Below are 20,136 nucleotides of genomic sequence, written 5' to 3'. Positions count from 1 at the left end.
CTCTTAGGAACTCTCAACCAATCTCATGTGAATGAGCTTGGGCTAGCCTGCTAGATGTTCTCTTCCCTGGTAGCTCAGCTGGTAAATAATCCACCTGCAATGCAGGAGACCCCGGTCTGATTCCTGGGTCGGGAAGATACACTAGATGATGGGCCCCGTGACCTCCACTGTCCTGCAACTGCCAGACATGTGAATGAGACCATCAACTATCAATGGACTATAAATGCATGTGTTGTAAGGCCAGACAACACCATGAGGAAAAGAACAAAGCAAAGCTATCCCAGCCAATCCCAGCCAAACAGCTCATCCACAGAATCATGAATAAATAAATGGTTGTGTTAAGCCACCTGGTTTGGGAAGCATTTTGTTTTGTAGAAAATGTTAAGTGATACAGATGCAAAAGTGTTTGAAATTATGAAAAGGAGCCATTTCAGGTCCTCTTGACAGCAGCTAAAACAGTCCACCCAGGGTGCAATATGTCATAATGAAAATAAACTTCAAACTCAGACCAATGCACATTCACTCCCATGACTGACTGCAAGTTGATGCTAACCAAAGAAGCCTCCAGAAGCAGATGGCCTTGAGGCACAAACAGGTTACTGGAGACCTTCTGATCAAGCAGACAACTTGAGAAGTGTAAACTCCACTCAAAACAATGAAACAAAACTAGAATTTTGTTATAGCAAATCAAACCGACTGCCCTCCTCGTAAGACGGTTAATGTGTCACTATGGACTATTGCTTTCCTTCTCTGTTTTCTATGACTCTACTTTTGTTCATTTCCCCTTCCCTTTTCTGAAGCAAAATATTACTCACCTTGTTTTTTCCTTCTTATTGCTATTTTTATAATTGAACTTTAGTTGATTTACAGTGTCAATTTCTGCTATACAGCAAAGTGATTTGATTATACATGTATATATACACATTCTTTTTCATATTCTTTTCCATTGTGGCTTATCATAGGATATTGAATACAGTTCCCTGTCCTCACTGTACTGTAAAGAATGAGTCAGACCATGGCCTCTTCTACCAACCTGACGTTTTGCTGGATCTGTTACCATTTACAACTCCAGGGGTCACTAGAACCATGGGAATACCTCTCTTAACCCTAGCCAACAGCCTGTCGAGAACAGGGTCTGAACATCTCTATACTTCAGAACATACAGACAATTATCTCCCAACCCAGACATTCAGGCTGGTTATTATAATTATACAGAATTATAAACAGCCAATGTTTTATCCAGAGAGAAAAATCACCCCCAATCACCTTTTAAAATACTCCTATCTATGGTACTTTTGTAACCATGCAAGTATTAAGAAATACAATCAAGGGAAATAAAAATACTTACAAGGCTTACCAAGAAATCCCATTAAACTATCCCAATGGTAGAAATACTTCCTCACTTGATACTTATTTCTAAGGTAACACCTTGTGAAAAATAGAAAAGAAAAATATATCTTTGTTCAGGAAAAGTAGGCTATAAAGAGTTGATTGATATAGTTATCATTGTATGTCATGATGATTCAGTGAAAAAGACATACACTTTCAACTCTTTACACATAAATCATATCAGTTGTGCAGCGCCAGGCCTGTTCTTTATCTGTGACCTCTATGCATACCAAGAGCTATTTCTGGGATTTCTTACCAGCTCCTTTCAAGATTTTAAATCCTGTTCAGTCTCACCATCTGGGTCTCTTCAGAGGTCTCATAGAAGTAACCTCCCAGGAGAAGTTGGAGGAGTCTATTGATTTGCTTGAGGGTTTTTACCTAGGTTAGGGCTCTCTGAATTTAAGAGACGGATCAGTAATATATCCCTTACTAGGCCTGAAATTGTTCAATAAGACCATTCACACTAAAAAAATAAAAATAAAAACAAAAAAAAAACAGAAAAAGAAATTTGCTTGCTTTCTTAGTAATTAATGAACCATCAACATAGCTTTACAATATTTATTGGTCTCACCAGGGGACATCTGCACTCTAGCTAATATTTCCTATTGTTTCTAGGTAAACACTTCAGTACAAGAAGAAATAATATCTTTAGAAAGTACAGACAAGGGCTGATTACTCTCAAAGGCTTGACAGTCTTAAGACCTGGAATCTGTTTTCCTGACATGGGCTAGGTCAAGTAAAAAAACTGACTTCCTGAAATTTTCTGAACTACAACAATGAGCTTTCTAATTATAAAATTCCTTTTTCTCCAGTGCATTCTTAAGAGAGTTTTAAAAACTACTGAACAACTGATGGTAGGTGAACAAATGGTGATTCTACACAAGGAAGAGACAGAACTCTTTGATCAACCTTTATTTTCCAGGAGAGGCAGATGACCAAAGGGAGAGAATGATGAGTCCTGAGATGGTGGCCTAGCCTGGGCCATAAGTAAACACACCACACTGTATGCCCAAAAGCCTTATAGTTAATTTCTGTTAAACAGATACATAGATGATGTACAGTAGAAAAGAATTTTTTAGTGAGTTTCTTCTTAGCAACACCACAGAAATACCAAGAACTTTATTCTTTATTACTGATCAAGTTACTCATCTATACGGAAATGATACCCTCAGGCCATTTTTAAAAGCTGTCTCAAAAAATGTTTCAACTACAGAATTACTCTTGGATTAAGGGCAGTAACCCACCACCAACTAAGAAGTGCCATTTTATTTATTTTTCAGAAAAATTTTGTTTTTAATAGAAAAATTATAAAACTGATTTAAATATATGTTTAATATTTTAAAATAAAAATTAAGAGACCAGAAATATGCAAGTGATCAGAAATATACTGATGTAATCATCTTTTGAAAATAAAAACATTTATTCAACATTCTATTAAAATGCACAAAAAGCAAACGTATTTTAGGATTTAAATCAAAGAAACATTTTAAATACCTGTTACCCTGGCATGTAAGCCCAACAACAGTCTTGATCTTGATAAAGTCTACTTATTAACAACATGTCTTATAAGTGGTTCATTCCAGAAGTTGGAAATTATAAAATCAAATATAAGATAAAAAATTTATCATATATGAAACGAGTCGCCAGTCCAGGTTTGATGCAGGACACTGGATGTTTGGGGCTGGTGCGCTGGGACGACCCAGAGGGATGGTACGGGGAGGGAGGAGGGAGGAGGGTTCAGGATGGGGAACACGTGTATACCTGTGGCGGATTCATGTTGATATATGGCAAAACCAATACAATATTGTAAAGTTAAAAAAAAAAAAATTAAAGCCCATAGCATCAAAGTAATTTACTTTTACATACATAATTTTATTCTAAAAAATTGAGGTGGTTGGCAGAAGAATATATAGAAGCAAACTCGGCCAGAGATCATCCTATAAACAAACAAAATACTGATGAAAAGATACCAAACTTTTTTTTTTTTTTTTAATGGAATAACATATATTAAATGGTTAAAAATTAAAGTACCAACATAAAGACATGAGTGCAATTGTGCGGTAGTTTGAGCATTCTTTGGCATTGCCTTTCTTTGGGATTGGAATGAAAACTGACCTTTTCCAGTCCTGTGGCCACTGCTGAGTTTTCCAAACTTGCTGGCATATTGAGTGCAGCACTTTCACAGCATCATCTTTTAGGATTTGAAATAGCTCAACTGGAATTCCATCACCTTCACTAGCTTTGTTTGTATTGATGCTTCCTAAGGCCACTTGACTTCCCATTCCAGGATGTCTGGCTCTAGGTGAGTGATCACACCATCGTGGTTACCTGGGTCATGAAGATCTTTTTTGTACAGTTCTTCTGTATATTCTTGCCACCTCTTCTTAATATTTTCTGCTTCTGTTAGGTCCATACCATTTCTGTCCTTTATCAAGCCCATCTTTGCATGAAATGTTCCATTGGTATCTCTAATTTCCTTGAAGAGATCTCTAGTCTTTCCCATTCTATTGTTTTCCTCTATTTCTTTGCATTGATCGCTGAGGAAGGCTTTCTTATCTCTCCTTGCTATTCTTTGGAACTCTGCATTCAAATGGGTATGTTTTTCCTTTTCTCCTTTGCTTTTTGCTTCTCTTCTTTTCACAGCTATTTGTAAGGCCTTCTCAGACAACCATTTTGCCTTTTTGCATTTCTTTTTCTTGGGGATGGTCTTGATACAGATTGGATAATTCTCTAATAAATATCTGTATTATTTATTTGTATATAATGAGTGGCTTATTTTGTTAACAAATTCTTTGAACTCGAGACAAAAGTGAAAACTTTTGCCAGAACATTAATTGGCGCTGTGAGCAGGATTTGTGAGGCAAAATGCCATTCTTTAAGAAGAGAGAGATTAAGGTTGATGTAGCTTTTATTCCCCGGAGAAGGCAATGGCACCCCACTCCAGTACTCTTGCCTGGAGAATCCCATGGACGGAGGAGCCTGGTAGGCTGCAGTCCATGGGGTCGCTAAGAGTCAGACACGACTGAGCGATTTCACTTTCACTTTTCACTTTCATACATTGGAGAAGGAAATGGCAACCCACTCCAGTGTTCTTGCCTGGGGAATCCCAGGGATGGGGGAGCCTGGTGGGCTGCCATCTATGGGGTCGCACAGAGTCGGTCACGACTGACACGACTTAGCAGCAGCAGCAGCAGCTTTCATTCCCAGATGGGAGGATTCACCTTATTGCTCTTTAGCTAATGAATGGGACATATTCACTGAATTGTGTGAGAACTGGAACCTTAAGTTAAAGCGGGCCAAACTTTTAGAAGTTATTGAATGTTTGCACCTTGCACAGATTGAAAAAGGATAAGAATGTGACTCGCTAGGTGGGAGGCTGGATCCTCCTCTCTGCCTACTGTTAGGTATATGAAGCTAATTTAAAATTGTCTGAGGAGATGTTACAAATGGAAAAAAGAATTATGTGATTTGTGAGTACAACTATGTTACAATGCCAAAATTGTATTTTAGTTGATCAAATCTTCACTTGTTAAGTTGGCTCTCCCTTGAGCCAGCCACAGTTTCCCTCTCCTTTCTTTGTCCTGTTGCTGACTTACACCCCACCCCCATCTGCCTCAGTCTCACTCTCCATCAGCTGTTTGTGACCCCATGGACTATACAGTCCATGGACTTCTCCAGGCAAGAATACTGGAGTATACAGCCTTTTCCTTCTCCAGGGGATCTTCCCAACAGAAGGATGGAACCCAGGTCTCCCACATTGCAGGCAGATTCTTTACAAGCTGAACCACCAGGGAAGCCCTCTCCATCAGCTAACTTCCCCTATCTCTCAGGGGAGAGGGGGAAACCAGCTTCCCCCCTGTTTCACCTCAGTCTAGCAAGTTTCTTTCTGCCCCTGTTATCACAGTCAATTTGAGTACTATTTGTATTTTAGTCTGTATTTTAGCTATAAAACTATGACTAGAAAAAGAAAAAATGACTTTTTTGACACAGGATGGCCGTGATATTCTTTAGAATCTGGAGAAAACTGGTTAAAATGAAAATTCTTTGAAACTGCAAAACTGGTTCTTTTTGCATATGCAGTTTAAAACAGCTAGCTTTTTACATGCCAAAAAGATCACTATTTTGTTTACATTAGACTTCCAGAATACCTTTCTGAAAAGAAAACGTTCCTTTGTGGAATTTTTTCTTTTTTTTTTTTTTTTTTTTTTTAGGGTATTCTTTTTTTTTTTTTTTTTTTTTATTCTTCCAATTTTATTTTATTTTTAAACTTTACATAATTGTATTAGTTTTGCCAATTATCAAAATGAATCCGCCACAGGTATACATGTGTTCCCCATCCCGAACCCTCCTCCCTCCTCCCTCCCCATACCATCCCTCTGGGTCGTCCCAGTGCACCAGCCCCAAGCATCCAGCATCATGCATCGAAACTGGACTGGCAACTCGTTTCCTACATGATATTTTACATGTTTCATTGCCATTCTCCCACATCTTCCCACCCTCTCCCTCTCCCACAGAGTCCATAAGACTGTTCTATACATCAGTGTCTCTTTTGCTGTCTCGTACACCGGGTTATTGTTACCATCTTTTAAAGGAAAGCTCAAGGGAATTCCCTGGCAGTCCAGTGATTAGGACTCCACACTTCCACCACAAGGGGCACAATTTCCACTCTTGGTAGGGGAGCTGAGATCCTGCAAGCCACGTGATACAGAAACATTCAAAGACACACCAAAAAAAAAAGTAAAGCTCAAGTACATATGGAGTGGAATAAATCAAAGATTATACTTCTATTCTGAAACCAAAAAAGGCTAGATTTCTATGGTTAGGATGAAAAAGCTACCAACACTTTTAAATAAAAAATGCTTTTGTTAAAAAGCATTTCTAAGAGAGGAGTTTATAGTGACATATGCTTACCTTAGGAAACAAAGAATCTCAAACAACCTAACCTTACACCAAAGGAACTAGAGAAAAAACAACAAACAAAACACAAAATTAGTAGAAAGAAAGAAATCATAAAGATGAGAACAGAAATAAACGATATATAGACTAGAAAACCAATAGAGACGATCAATGAAACAAAAAGTTGGTTCTTTGAAAAGATAAAATTGATAAATCTTTGGATAGACCCATCAGGAAAAAGAAAGGAAGGGGTCCAAATCAATAAAATTAGAAAGGAAAAAGAAATTATAACCAACATCACAGAAATACAAAGGACCATAAGAGATTACTATAAGCAACTATACCCCAATAAAATGGACAACCTAGAAGAAAGGGACAAATTCTTAGAAAGGTACAATCTCCTAAAATTGAACCAGGAAGAAATAGAAAATATGAACAGACCAATTACCAGTACTGAAATTGAGTCAGTAATTTAAAAACTCCCAACAAACAGAAGTCCAGGACCAAAAGCCTGCTCCATTTTTTCCTGTTACAACTGTATTTAGAACCCACAGTAAATACACTCATCCTTGATTCCAATCACTCAGCCTCTCTATTGCCTAGCCACTCCATTTCCCTTCTTGGAGATCGTTAGCTGTTTCTTGTCTAGCCTTCCAAAGATATTTAATGCATACATAAGCATTATGTAGGTGTGTGTGTATGTACATCCATATATTTGGGTTGATCCCCATCTCATTTTAAACAATGGTAGCATAACTCACATATTATTTTTCACGTGGCTTTTCGCACTTTAACAATATATCTCAGATATGTGGTATATATAATATACACAATGCAATATTACTCTGCCATAAAAAAGAAGGAAACATTGCCATTTGTAGCAATGTGGACAGACCTAGGGAATATTATGCATAATGAAATATGTCCGACAGAGAAAAGCATGCATGTGGAATTTTAAAAATAATAAAAATAAACATATATACAAAACAGAAACAAACTCTCAGACATAGAAAACAAACTTGTGGTAACCAAAGGGGAACGGGAAAGGAGGAGGGACAAATTAACAGGTATTATTATATAGTATATAAAATAAATAAGCAACAAGGACTCACTGCATAGCAGTGGGAATTATACCCAATATATTGTAATAACCTACAATGGAATATAATCTGCACACATACTGGATCACTACGCTGTACACCTGAAAATAACATAATATTATGAGTCAACTATACCTTCATTTTTCTATTCAACTATCATATTCATTTTTTTTTAAACTGAAAAAACCCCAACAGATCTCAAAGATAATTCCATATCAACACACAAACATTTTAAAATTCTTTTTTGTGACACCTAGTATTCTGTTGTACTAACACTTTTTCAATTAATTCCTTATTGAGAGGCATTAGATTGGTACCAATTATTTGCTCTTATACAAAATTTGGGATGAATAACACCGAGCAACTTAATTTCACAACTAAGTACAGATCATTATATCTGTAAATTTTTGGATATCAAAAGTTCTGCCCTTTCCACTACTCCATAGCTGCCTTAGGATTCTAAGAAATAACACAAGACTCACAATGATATCCATTTAAATTCTTTTATTTAAAAATGTTACCCAAATAGCCAAATTACGCTTTCCACTTCAATACAAAATTTAAAATTGCTTTTCTGAATATGTTGAAGGACCAAAAGAGCCTGAGAGATGGCTTTACGCCCAAGGAAAATGACCTCAAAACCAGCAGACAAGTATTGTACTGGCTCTCACTTCGCACTCAGAAGGTATCTGCTCCTGAGGAGTCCGTGTCCCCCTGGACAGTGCCCACGCTCAGAGACTGTGAGCAGTCTTCCAGGTTCACTGAAGGTAGTGTCACAGACATCTTGGCAGGTGATGTTTGAGAAGTGAAGAGTGGAACCGCTTTACCACCTGTAAAATGAGAAACTCATTCAGCTAAAGAAGTGTACCTGAGTACTTAATACTGGGGATCAAAAAGAGAATTGCATTTGGGATAAATTCTTTTCTCAAGGTGCTCAGATCTTGTCAGAGAGATAAAAATCACCCTTCTTTCCATACCCACTCCCAGACAATTAGAGACAATATTTTACAAGTATATGTTATGATCTGAATGTTTCAGATCAAATCAGATCAGTTGCTCAGTTGTGTCCGACTCTTTGCGATCCCATGAATCGCAGCACGCCAGGCCTCCCTGTCCATCACCAACTCTCGGAGTTCACTGAGACTCAAGTCCATCGAGTCAGTGATGCCATCCAGCCATCTCATCCTCTGTCGTCCCCTTCTCCTCCTGCCCCCAATCCCTCCCAGCATCAGAGTCTTTTCCAGTGAGTCAACTCTTCGCATGAGGTGGCCAAAGTACTGGAGTTTCTGAATGTTTATGTCTCCCCAAATTTATATGTTAAAATCCTAATGCCTAGTGTGGTGGTATTAAAAAGTGTGACCTTTGGGAGGTGCTTAGGTCAAGAGAGTGGAGCCCTCATATACAAGATTAGTGCCTTTATGAAAGAGGCCCCAGAGAGCTTGCCAGCCCCTTCCACCGTGTGAGGACACAGAACGAGGAAGAGGTGCCTCGATCGTGGGACGACCAGCCTCCAGAACTGTGAGAAATACATTTCTGTTGTCTAAAAGCCACTCAGTCTACAGTATTTTGTTATAATAGCCTGAATGGACTAAGACAGAATACAAGTGCCCAAAGTCATGTTACAGATGATAAATGGTAGGTAAGACCAAGCAGGGAAGGCAGTTTGAAATGAAGAATTCATTAATATGTTTAAAAAGAAAAAAAAAAAAAAAGAGTTGACTACATATGTGTATCTATCTGCCGATAGCCTAATTCATTCCTCTAAGTTTAAAAAGCACATTACCTAAGAATATAAAGAATGCCAACTTGGTACTGTTTAAGACCACAAAAACCCTCATTTCAAATTTCATGGATTTACCATATAATCATAATAATAAGCATCTTAAAGGCAAATCATCTTAAATAATCTTACGGATATCTCTGAGTCAACAGTCATTGTAATTGACTTTATAACAGTCTTTAAAATAGTTTCCATAGTAATAAAGTGAAAATTTCCATCAGACTTTTATAGGGACCACAGTAGAAGAAGTCAGTTTTGGAGATTTCAATGATGACTCAATCATAGCTGTCCAAGATGATCAAAATATTTGTAAAAGACAGATTCCTTTCATATTCTGATGTCTAAAAATGATTACTTTAATATTATCATTCCTGTTTGTTACTTACATCAATTTCTTTTTTTTTTTTCATAAAAGAGGAAAGGGAAATAAGATTTGGTATCATTATATCAATATCACAAACTAATGCACCAGCATAATCCTCTAAGAAGAAAGCAATTCTTATGTCATTTTAAATAAGTATTTTAAATAGGAAAAGAATTCTTGATATCTGGCTCTGTCAGGATATGATAAAAATTAAAATTAAGAAACAATAAGGACTTAAAAAAATCTTCATAGTACATAAGCATTTAAATATTCTGACATTTTACAAAACCATGATGTAGAATACTCAAGTAACCAAGAGTAGTAATCCAAGACCAGAGTTTACTTTGTTAATAAAGTAAAAACCAACACAGGGTACACCTAAGGCTTGAGAACAAAATTACTGGTCAACCTGTAAATTTAAATGCTATCTTTCCTCAATTAAGAAAAAATTTCATTCCTTCCATTACTCACATATCTGTCAAATACTACACTGTTACCAGACATTCTTCTTTTCTCTGTTATCCAATTTCACAAAACTGCTTTACATGTACCTTTATTTTCTACTCTGAGCATTAGATTACCGATTAGATTGTTCAATGATGTAACAACAGCTGTTATTTGTTTTTGGTGGGGGCACCTTGAAGAAGTTTCCAAGTCTCAAGATCAGATCAGATCAGATCAGTCGCTCAGTCGTGTCCGACTCTTTGCGACCCCATGAATCGCAGCACGCCAGGCCTCTCTGTCCATCACCAACTCCTGGAGTTCACTCAGACTCATGTCCATCGAGTCAGTGATGCCATCCAGCCATCTCATCCTCTGTCGTCCCCTTCTCCTCCTGTCCCCCAATCCCTCCCAGCATCAGAGTCTTTTCCAATGAGTCAACTCTTTGCATGAGGTGGCCAAAGTACTGGAGTTTCAGCTTCAGCATCATTCCTTCCAAAGAAATTCCAGGGCTGATCTCCTTCAGAATGGACTGGTTGGATCTCCTTGCAGTCCAAGGAACTCTCAAAGAGTCTTCTCCAACACCACAGTTCAAAAGCATCAATTCTTCGGCGCTCAGCCTTCTTCACAGTCCAACTCTCACATCCATACATGACCACAGGAAAAACCATAGCCTTGACTAGACGAACCTTTGTTGGCAAAGTAATGTCTGCTTTTCAATATGCTATCTAGGTAGGTCATAACTTTCCTTCCAAGGAGTAAGCGTCTTTTAATTTCACGGCTGCAGTCACCATCTGCAGTGATTTTGGAGCCCAGAAAAATAAAGTCTGACACTGTTTCCACTGTTTCCCCATCTATTTCCCATGAAGTGATGGGACCGGATGCCATGATCTTCGTTTTCTGAATGTTGAGCTTGAAGCCAACTTTTCCACTCTCCACTTTCACTCTCCACTTTCACCAAGTCTCAAGGAACATATTCAATTATTATAAAGTTATGTTAATTCTTGTAATTACTATCTTATATTTATACAGCAATTAAAATTTTGCAAAAATCTTTTCCACATCATCTTATCTCATCCTGATAGTAATTCTGGAAGAAAGACAAGGTAAAGGTAACTGAGGCAGAGAGATATCAGAGTGGGCCTTTCCAGATGCATATGCACACTAACTAAACATCTATAAAAGTCTATTGCATGTGTGGAGCCAAGATGGTGTTAAGAAGATACACAGGTGAGAAAGAAACAGTCCTCATTTTCAAGAAGCTTAAAACCTAGTAGTGGAAATAAACATATAGAGGAATACTTGGTTTAAGTTAAGTGAAAGCAACAGTTGAGCTAGGACTTAAAAGATGTGGAAGGCAATGAAGGAAATAAAATAAATGATAACAGAAATAAGAGGATAAAGAAAAGTGAATAAAGAGAAAACAGAGGAACACAAAAGGGAAATGTTAGATAAGGAGATCCAAAACTGAAGAGTCACACAAGGTAAGAGATGGTTTTCAAGAAAGAGTCTAGTATAATTCAACTAATTCATACTCATCGCTTTCTGCCTGATACCAAATACATTAATTACCCACATAAAAATCATTATTTTTAAGGTGGTTGAGAGAAATTCCATTTTAGAAGTGGTATGTAATGGTAGGGGCACCTAAAGAGAGGAGCAGTGATAAAGTTTCAAGCACAAATCCCTTTATGATTGGTCAAGGCTGGGACCCAAATGAAGTCTACTGTTCAGTCACCTGGGAATGGTCCCATCCAGACTGTCAGTAAGGCTTTCATGTGGAAAGGAGTAAAAAGGGAAGGGGAGGAGTAAGAATGTGGATTCTGTGACACGGCAGAGCTGGGCACATCCACTCATTCACTCAACAACTATCAACTGAGCACCTACTATGTTCCAGAACAGGCACTGTTCTAGACTCTGGAGATTTTGAAGAGAAGAAAAGCTCTAATCTCACTGATATCATATTTCAGATAGGTATAAAGAGCAAATGACAAACAAATAAGGAAACAAACATACTATGTCAGGCTGTGTAAAGAACCCACTCGCCAATGCAGGAGACATAAGAGACCCAGGTGCAATCCCTGGGTGGGAAAGATCCCCTGGAGGAGGAAATGAAAACCCACTCCATTCTTGCCTGGGAAATCCCATGGACGGAAGAGCCGGAGGGCTACAGGCCATGGAACTGCAGAGTTGGACATGACTGAAGCAACTTAGTACAAGAGGAAGAATAAGTATTGAGGGACTTTGAGAAAGTTACACATAATTTTCAAAACCCTTGTTTCTTCACCTACATAATATAGGTTAGAGTACCTACCTCCAAGGGTTTGCTGGGGCTAAGTCGCATCAGTCGTGTCTGACTTTGTGTGACCGCATAGACGGCAGCCCACCAGGCTTCCCCGTCCCTGGGATTCTCCAGGCAAGAACACTGGAGTGGGCTGCCATTTCCTTCTCCAATACCTCCAAGGGTTTAGTGAGGATTAAATGGGATAATGTATATAAAGTGTTTTGAATAGTGCTGGCACACAAAAAGCACTTAACACAGATTAGCACTTGCTTTTAAGAAACTGGAAAGAAACTATCCTAAGGCTTGGCTGCAAAAGGTAGGTCAACTTATGAGAGAGGGGTAAGAATGTGTCACTGAAATACACTAAGGAAAAAACCCCACAGTTCCAGAGGGCCTCCAAATAATTATGCTAATTTTAACTCTAGTAATTGTGTTTTTAATCAAATAAAATGTATCATCTTATCTAAAGGGTTTGTTAATGTACATTTTGGAAAGATTTTTTGAAGTGCTCATTTATACAAGCAAAATCTGAGTTTTAGAACTTTAAAAGTGAACTTTTTAGGCTGGAAACATTTTTTAAAAAGCATCACTGTTAACAGGCAAAAAGTATAACATTCATATCCAGTTATGGTCCTCAAAGAGTTTAATTTTTTTAAGAAAAGACATAATATCTTAATAAATCATCATTAAAGCAAACATAAAATTTCTACCTCTATTAATGTAGTTTGATGGTTTCAAAGCTTGACTTTTTAAATTTCCACAGTCATATCATTACTCTATGATGTAATTGTTTCAACAGCTGTTTTCAGATTTGTTTTAAAAAAAGGAAAACTATTCCCTGATTCCGTGGGTAGGCAGTACGTCATTTAACCCAGCATGCATTTAAGCCGGAGATGTCATTGAGCGGGACCATGTATTTGAAGCGTCCTAAGACAGGCTTTAATATACTTTCTAGACATTTGAAATTCATTTTTTTGCTTTAAAAGTATTTAAAATTCATAAAGAAACTCTGTTTTCTGTTACCTTCTTATAAGACTAACGAACAGAAAATCTAAAACTAATTTACTCTAATAAAGCAATAATGCAAGATTTTTAATGTCCATTTAAGAATCTGCCTATATATTGTACATGTATTGTTTTTTAAAAATACATATATATATATATATAACTTTCTAAAAGTTTTTTAGGTTTAGATAATCCATTTCATCAGTAAGTTTTAGATTCTGACTCTAATCTTCAAACAGCCGGTAACCCATTATTATGTCTCTGTTATTTGCAAACTGAGAGGAATCCAAACAAAGCATTCTCTCCTAAAACAACATGAGACAAGTAGAGAAAAGAAGAAAAAAATTCCTCAGGAACTTCACAGAAGAATGCAGCACCGGATACTCCTTACTTGGATTCAGTAACTGCATGTGGCATAAGCCACATAAATAAAGTTATGGGATTCTTCTATGAGTAGATGAATAGATAGTACATTGACTTTAAATTGTTTGGATTTGGGTATTTCTTTGTGCATATAAGGATGGGTTTCTTATAAACTCATTTAAAAATAAAATGAAAAAGGTAACAAAAACTGTAATAATCTTTAACCTAAGTACATGAAGGATCTTAACCTAAAGTCCAAGGATGGGTGATCATGGATCTATGAATACCCTGAAATCATATGCAAATTACTTTCATAGGAAATCCTTTCATATTTATATGTATTCACATAAATACAGTCTGGAAGGGAGTCAGGCAGTCATAGCTATCAGTGTTTCTCAGGGGTCTGCAGACCCTAAACACTTAGGAACATGTGCAGATGAAGCACATTCTCTGGGTTGTTTTTCCAGCCACGGTGGTGAAATACATGGGCTCCTCTCCTGTACACTGTTGATGCCTTAGTCTCAGGATGGCAACTCCACTGCAGCACTTAGGAAATTGCATTGCAATTATTTACATGTCTATAACTTCCTTTGGACAATAGATTCTTTAAAAGCATGGACTGTGATTCATATTCTTATTATTTGTTTGTAGGTCTACTGCTCCTATTAAATGTACCCTATGAGCAAACCAACTTTGTCTTGTTTACCTCTGTATTCTGCAAAGTTGCAGCATAATGCTAGTACATGCTGGGCCTTAAAATGATTGCTGGACCAAGCTGATTTGTTTCTGCCTAGACAGTCTGTGGTTCCTTATGGCTAACAGCTTGCTTAGATTCATGCTGACCAGATCTTGTCTTTAAGATTAGCCCTGAGTTCCAGCAACACAGTTGCTTCCCAGCTGTCTATGAAAATGTTACAGTATTTCAGCTGTGCTTTATTGAGTTCTTGAAGCATTTTTCCTGTCCACTCTGGGCTCATCTACTCTTGCTTAAATTCCTTGCTTAAGCAGCTGCTAAACTATCCTGCTGTATTCAATTCTCCTCACATACTTAACCCAGCCCTGCAGATTTTGCAATCATAGCTTGAGTGCTTGAGAACAAATACTACAAGTTTTGATGAAGATGATGTCTGGTCATTTGATGTTAAGTACATAGTATGAAAATTTAGATTTGCCTCTGCTTCACACAATTAGTCACTATTAAACATTTCTTTCCTTACTTTCAAGTTTAAAAGTGATTTAAATGTTTTATAGTCTCATCCCAAAATGTGTTTTAGACATATAAATCCTATTACATTTTTTAAGTTTATGATTGCTTCTGTTTTTTAAATGAGTTATTTTTTAACTTATTTTTGCTTATTTTTAAATTTATAATTTAAGATAAAAATACAGCAGTTCCTATAGAAAGAATAAATGTATCGGCACCTGTAAAAACAACTCCAAATCTTTTTTTCTCCAAAAGCAATAGCTAATGTGAAAGATTTGTTTCTTCTTATGCCAGGTTCCAGCTGCTTCACTTTGTTTAAAACTGACTTCAAAGTTTAAACAGTGTCCTGTCCCAACAAATAACCTCCCCCAGATGGAATTATCTGGAGTACTAGCCTCGGTGCTCTGAATACCACACCTGCAGCCTTTTAATTCAACATTTTATAAACTTTCATAGGAAATGATAGATTTTTTGGTCCCCTAACTTTTGGAGAGTTGAGTTTAGTGTATGAAGGGAATTTTATACTTGGGATGAATTTGGAGATATTTAGAAGAATAAAAAATTGGAATTATTGTTTCTACTGTGTTGATTATTATGAGAGAAAGAAGGAAATGAAAAAAAAATTGAAACATTTAAAGTAAAAAATCTTACCTGTAAATAAAGATGTGAGGTATAGACTGGGCTCAATTTGTGTCTGATCCGTATCACCTGGTGAAGCTACAGTTAAAAATTTTTTTTCATAAGAAAATCAGTGAAGCATAATCATGGTTTCTTCCACTTAAAAACAAACAAACAAACAAACAAACCCACAAACTAAATGCACTTCCACAGTTAGTTTCATAAAACCAGGCAAACAGAAGCCTGACCTCGTGGCCTTAATGTAAAAAACGAAATTAAACAGCTGAATTTTAATGACTGTCAATAGAATAATACTTTACCTAATGGATTATTATCTTTATGCATCAAAAATTAGGGAAAAGGATCATGAGAGAATTTGCATAATTATTTGTATTAAATAAGAGAAGCTCATGGGCCATTTCTTCCAAAGCTAAAAGTTTTCACAGATTCTCTTACTTAAGGATTTAATCATTATAAATGAAGTTTATCCACCTCACTAGAACGGACTCAAATCTGTTCCTTTTTACAGCTGAGTAATATTCCATTGTATATATGTACCATAACTTCCTTATCCATTCATCTGTCAACAGACATCTATGTTGCTTCCATATCCTGGCTATTTTACATAGCGTTGTAGTGAACACTGGGTACATGTGTCTTTTACAATTATGATTTTTCTGAGGTATATGCCCAGTAGTGGGATTGCTGGGTTATATGGCAGTTTTATTCTTAGTTTTTTAAGGAATCTCCATACTGTTCTCCATAGTAGCTATATTAATTTACACTCCCACTAACAGGGCAAGATGGGTCCCCAGAGAGGTGGATGAACCCAGAGCCTGTTATACAGAGCGAGGTAAATCAGAAAAAGAAAAGCAAATACTGTATATTAAAGCATATATATGGAATCTAGAAAAATGGTACTGATGAACCTATTTGCAGGACAGAAATAGAAACACAGACATCCAGAACAGAGTTGTGGACACAGTGTGGGGAGAGAGTGGGACAAATTTAGAGAGTAGCACTGAAACATATACATAACCATATGTAAAATAGATAGATAGCAGGAAGTTGCTTTTTAACACAGGGAGCTCAAGCCGGTACTCTGGGATGCAGTGAGGAGGGAGAGGGAGTAGCGCTTACTGTGGTGTTACTATTAGATACTATCTATGTTCACTTTGGAGAAGGCAATGGCAGCCCACTCCAGTACTCTTGCCTGGCAAATCCCATGGACCGAGGAGCCTGGTAGGCTGCAGTCCATTGGGTCGCTAAGAGTCGGACACGACTGAGCGACTTCTTTCACTTTTCACTTTCATGCATTGGAGAAGGAAATGGCAACCCACTCCAGTGTTCTCGCCTGGAGAATCCCAGGGACAGCGGAGCCTGGTGGGCTGCCGTCTATGGGGTCGCACAGAGTCGGACATGACTGAAGTGACTTAGCAGCACGTTCACTTTTCCTCTGCCTTTAAGTTTCTGAGCGAGGGGACAAAACTTACTGCTAGGCGTTTTTCAGATTCTGTAATTCAGAGTCTATAGAATCTGGTATACAAACACAGAAACAAAGGTATCAATACTAGCTCAGAGATCCCTTCCACTGAAGAACCACTTGTTTGTAGCAAGTAAATTAAGAGGCAGTTTTCTCTGAAGTGGTTGCCTGAAAGCCCAGAATTCAAACTTACCTATTGTGTTATAGTAAGAAATAAGCAACACCATCCCCTTTCAGACTAAACAAAACAGGGTGGAAGCTAAGAAAAAGAACCTACTTTTTTTCTGTTCCTACTATACTGGTATGTAAGATAAAAAAATTTTGGCAAGTAAATAATAACCAGACACTCTTATTAGAGAGACAGCTGAAAGCTTGTGGCTAAGAGCACAGATTCAGAGACTAAGCTACCTGATTGCAAATCATAGTCCCGACTTGCGTGAGGTCTGGGAGAAACACCACACTGAAGTATCACCACTTTGTGTTTCCATCTCCTCTTCTAGCTCACAGATTTCTCATGATCGTGAACAAGAATGATATATGTAAATTAAATAACCTAGAGCAGTGCCCACAGAGGCACTCAGCAAATGGTTGTTTTATTATTATTTAGCCTATGATTTTTTCTAACTTTTTCCAATTGACAAAAGAATTGCTCTCATTAAAGCAATCTTTCCAAAACATATTTTGACAGGGAGATTTTTTGTTTAAGAAAAAGAAAAAAAAATACTGATCACATATTAGAGCAGTAGAGCTATAAGGGAGCTCAGAGATTATCTTATTTTTACTAATAAGGAAATCACAATTCAGAAAGGTTCACTGACAAAGAAATCAACGTCACAAGTTAGCTGTGGAACTACAACTCGTAAGAAAAGGTTCTTTCCCCACCACCCAACATTTTCATATTCTTCTACTAGGATGTATCTTGGTAGATATTGAGCTACTGAGACCTGTAAGAATAATCAGAAATTATCTGCTCTACTTTTTAAAAAAGAGTTATGAAGGAAGGAAATATATAGTATGTTCAAGAGCATAGCCGTTGATTTCAGAATTGGACTTGGTTTGACTCCCAGCTCTATCATTTATTAAGTGTGTAACCTTGGGCAAAATATGTAACTTCTTTGAGCCTCAGGTTCGTCAAATGTGAAATAAGACTACTATTAACATTACCTACCTAACTGGACTGATTAAAGATCTTAGCAGAGTACATGACATAAAGGAAGTACACATAAATGTAGCTATTACCTATTTTCATTGTTACTATAACCATAAACAAAACTCCCCTTTACCCAAACTAGGAGAGAATACTTCTACAATGATTTCTAATGGGGAAAAAAAGACCGCTCTGTCAATACCAGAGTTAACCATTGTCACTTTTTCCTATACTAAGTAGCTGCCTCATAATTCTCACTTGCTGGCAAAAGTGAGTTGGAGTTGGTATACTGGGAGTTGGTATACTGCGCACTGTAGTGACAATGAAGGGAGCAAACACAACCCACACCATGGCAACAGGATTTGAAAGCTGTCTATCAAGTTCGTTAGTCCTTACACTTCCTCACCCTGCTGTTCAAAACTGAAGAAACATAATATTCATTGGTATTCAAGTAAAAGAATGAAGAAAAAATTTCTAAATATTTTATCTATAGATTTCTATTAACATTTCTATGGAAATTCCGAGTGGGTAGTATTGACCAAAAATTGAGTCATAAATTACCTGGGAATGTAATTTATCCTTTTAGCTTCACCACAAAACGCAAATGTGTTAACTTTATTTAAATGTTTAAAACTACCATGGAATAAAAACAAATGATCTTAGATCTAAAAATAGAATTGAAGGCTGGAAAAGTAGGGATACTCCTGAAAAAGCTTTAAATGAGGGCACACTGAGGGCACAGGGATTGTGCCACCTGTACACTATACTTCTTCCAAACATTCACTGTATTTCAGCACTTTAAATGGTCTTTCAAAATCTTGTAGCTATATGGTGTCAACATGAAAGCAAGTCATCGTATTTCAAAAAGTGGTACTTTTAAAAGGATAGGAACATAGGCTTTATGTTTTACTCCTGTATTATAAAAATTTTATTTTTGGTTGAAAATTTATCTTCCACTCTGTAATACTATCTTTAGTAAGAACCACTAGTATAGCAATACTTAAACCTGTAGATCATTATATTACTGTTTTAAGCAAATTCTTTATGTATTTAAGAAAACCATGCAGTACTATAGGACTGTTAACTGCAAAACAAGGATATAAAGATGACGGCCTCCAAAACAGGAATTTTTTTAACCCACAAAACAGGAGTTTTTAAATGAGTGACACCCAGAATTTGAAACCAAATCTAACAAGCAGAAATCTAAAATTAGTAACAATCAGAATAGCTGGAACTTTTATACTAGCGTGCTCACTGAAGGAAAAAAGGGGGCTATTAGGAATATTATTAGATATAGAAGTTAATACTTTTCAAACAAATATGTCACTCATTGGCTGCATCTCCCATAGGTATACAACTCTTGCCAATAATAGCATTTACAGAAATAGTATCTTGGCAGCATAAAAGCTTATATTCAACTGACAGGAAGCTGATTGGTAATTCAGAAAATAGATGACCCACCTATTCTGAATGCAGACTATGATTTATTTGAATAACATACACTTAGTTATTAAGGCTCATTAAAGACTATTTAAGTGCTTACTGAGCAGTGTAATGACAAAGAGAGTTCCTGCCTTTTAGTGGCAGGAATGTCTAGAGGGACATTCCAGCATTAAAATCTGGTTGCAAACAGAGAGACTCGATGTTTTAGTAGACAACTTTATCTGTAAGACACTTCCTGCTGGTTGAACAGCCTGTGACACAGCTACTAAAACAAATTCCTCTCAGATAATTCTTTATAAAAGCATGCCATAATGGTTTGAAAACTAAAGGAATCTTAAAAATTACAATAGGTTTGCCCCACGAAAGAAGCCATACATTCAGTGTGATTTCATTTTTTTTAAGTACAAAGCCAAGAGAACTAATCTATGCTGCTAGAAGTCAGAACAAAAAGAGTCAGAATGGTAGTTATCTTTCTGGGAGTGGAAGCTGTGTCTGAAAGGGAACGTGAAGGGGCTTTGGAGATGCTGGCAATATTGTTTCTTGAATACCTGAGTGTGCTTAGTTTCTGAAAGTTCCTTCAGCTGTACAGCTATGTATACTTTTCCGTATGTATATTATA

At 37.0% G+C, this 20,136-nt stretch overlaps 1 protein-coding gene across 13 annotated transcripts in view; it reads right to left on the bottom strand.

The window, feature by feature from the left end:
- KIAA0586 (KIAA0586 ortholog) overlaps positions 1–20,136 on the bottom strand; it is a 168,988-nt gene that overhangs the window by 26,758 nt on the left and 122,094 nt on the right. For 7 of the 13 annotated variants that reach the window (XM_061429013.1, XM_061429003.1, XM_061429002.1 and 4 more), the window contains 2 exons: positions 15,478–15,543; positions 7,875–8,215 (listed from right to left, as the gene is read on the bottom strand). The exons of 2 other annotated variants lie outside the window; for them this stretch is intronic. In XM_061429013.1, coding sequence (XP_061284997.1) covers positions 8,064–8,215; positions 15,478–15,543 — 218 coding nt within the window. In that variant the 3' untranslated portion in view covers positions 7,875–8,063. Of the gene's footprint in view, positions 1–7,874; positions 8,216–15,477; positions 15,544–20,136 lie in introns of those variants that run through there. 4 more of the 13 variants (XM_061429007.1, XM_061429006.1, XM_061429005.1 and 1 more) reach the window with 1 other exon arrangement.

The sequence above is a fragment of the Bos javanicus genome, chromosome 10, assembly GCF_032452875.1.
Source record: "Bos javanicus breed banteng chromosome 10, ARS-OSU_banteng_1.0, whole genome shotgun sequence".
NCBI classification, from domain to species: domain Eukaryota; kingdom Metazoa; phylum Chordata; class Mammalia; order Artiodactyla; family Bovidae; genus Bos; species Bos javanicus.
This window is presented reverse-complemented; position numbering and strand designations above follow the sequence as displayed.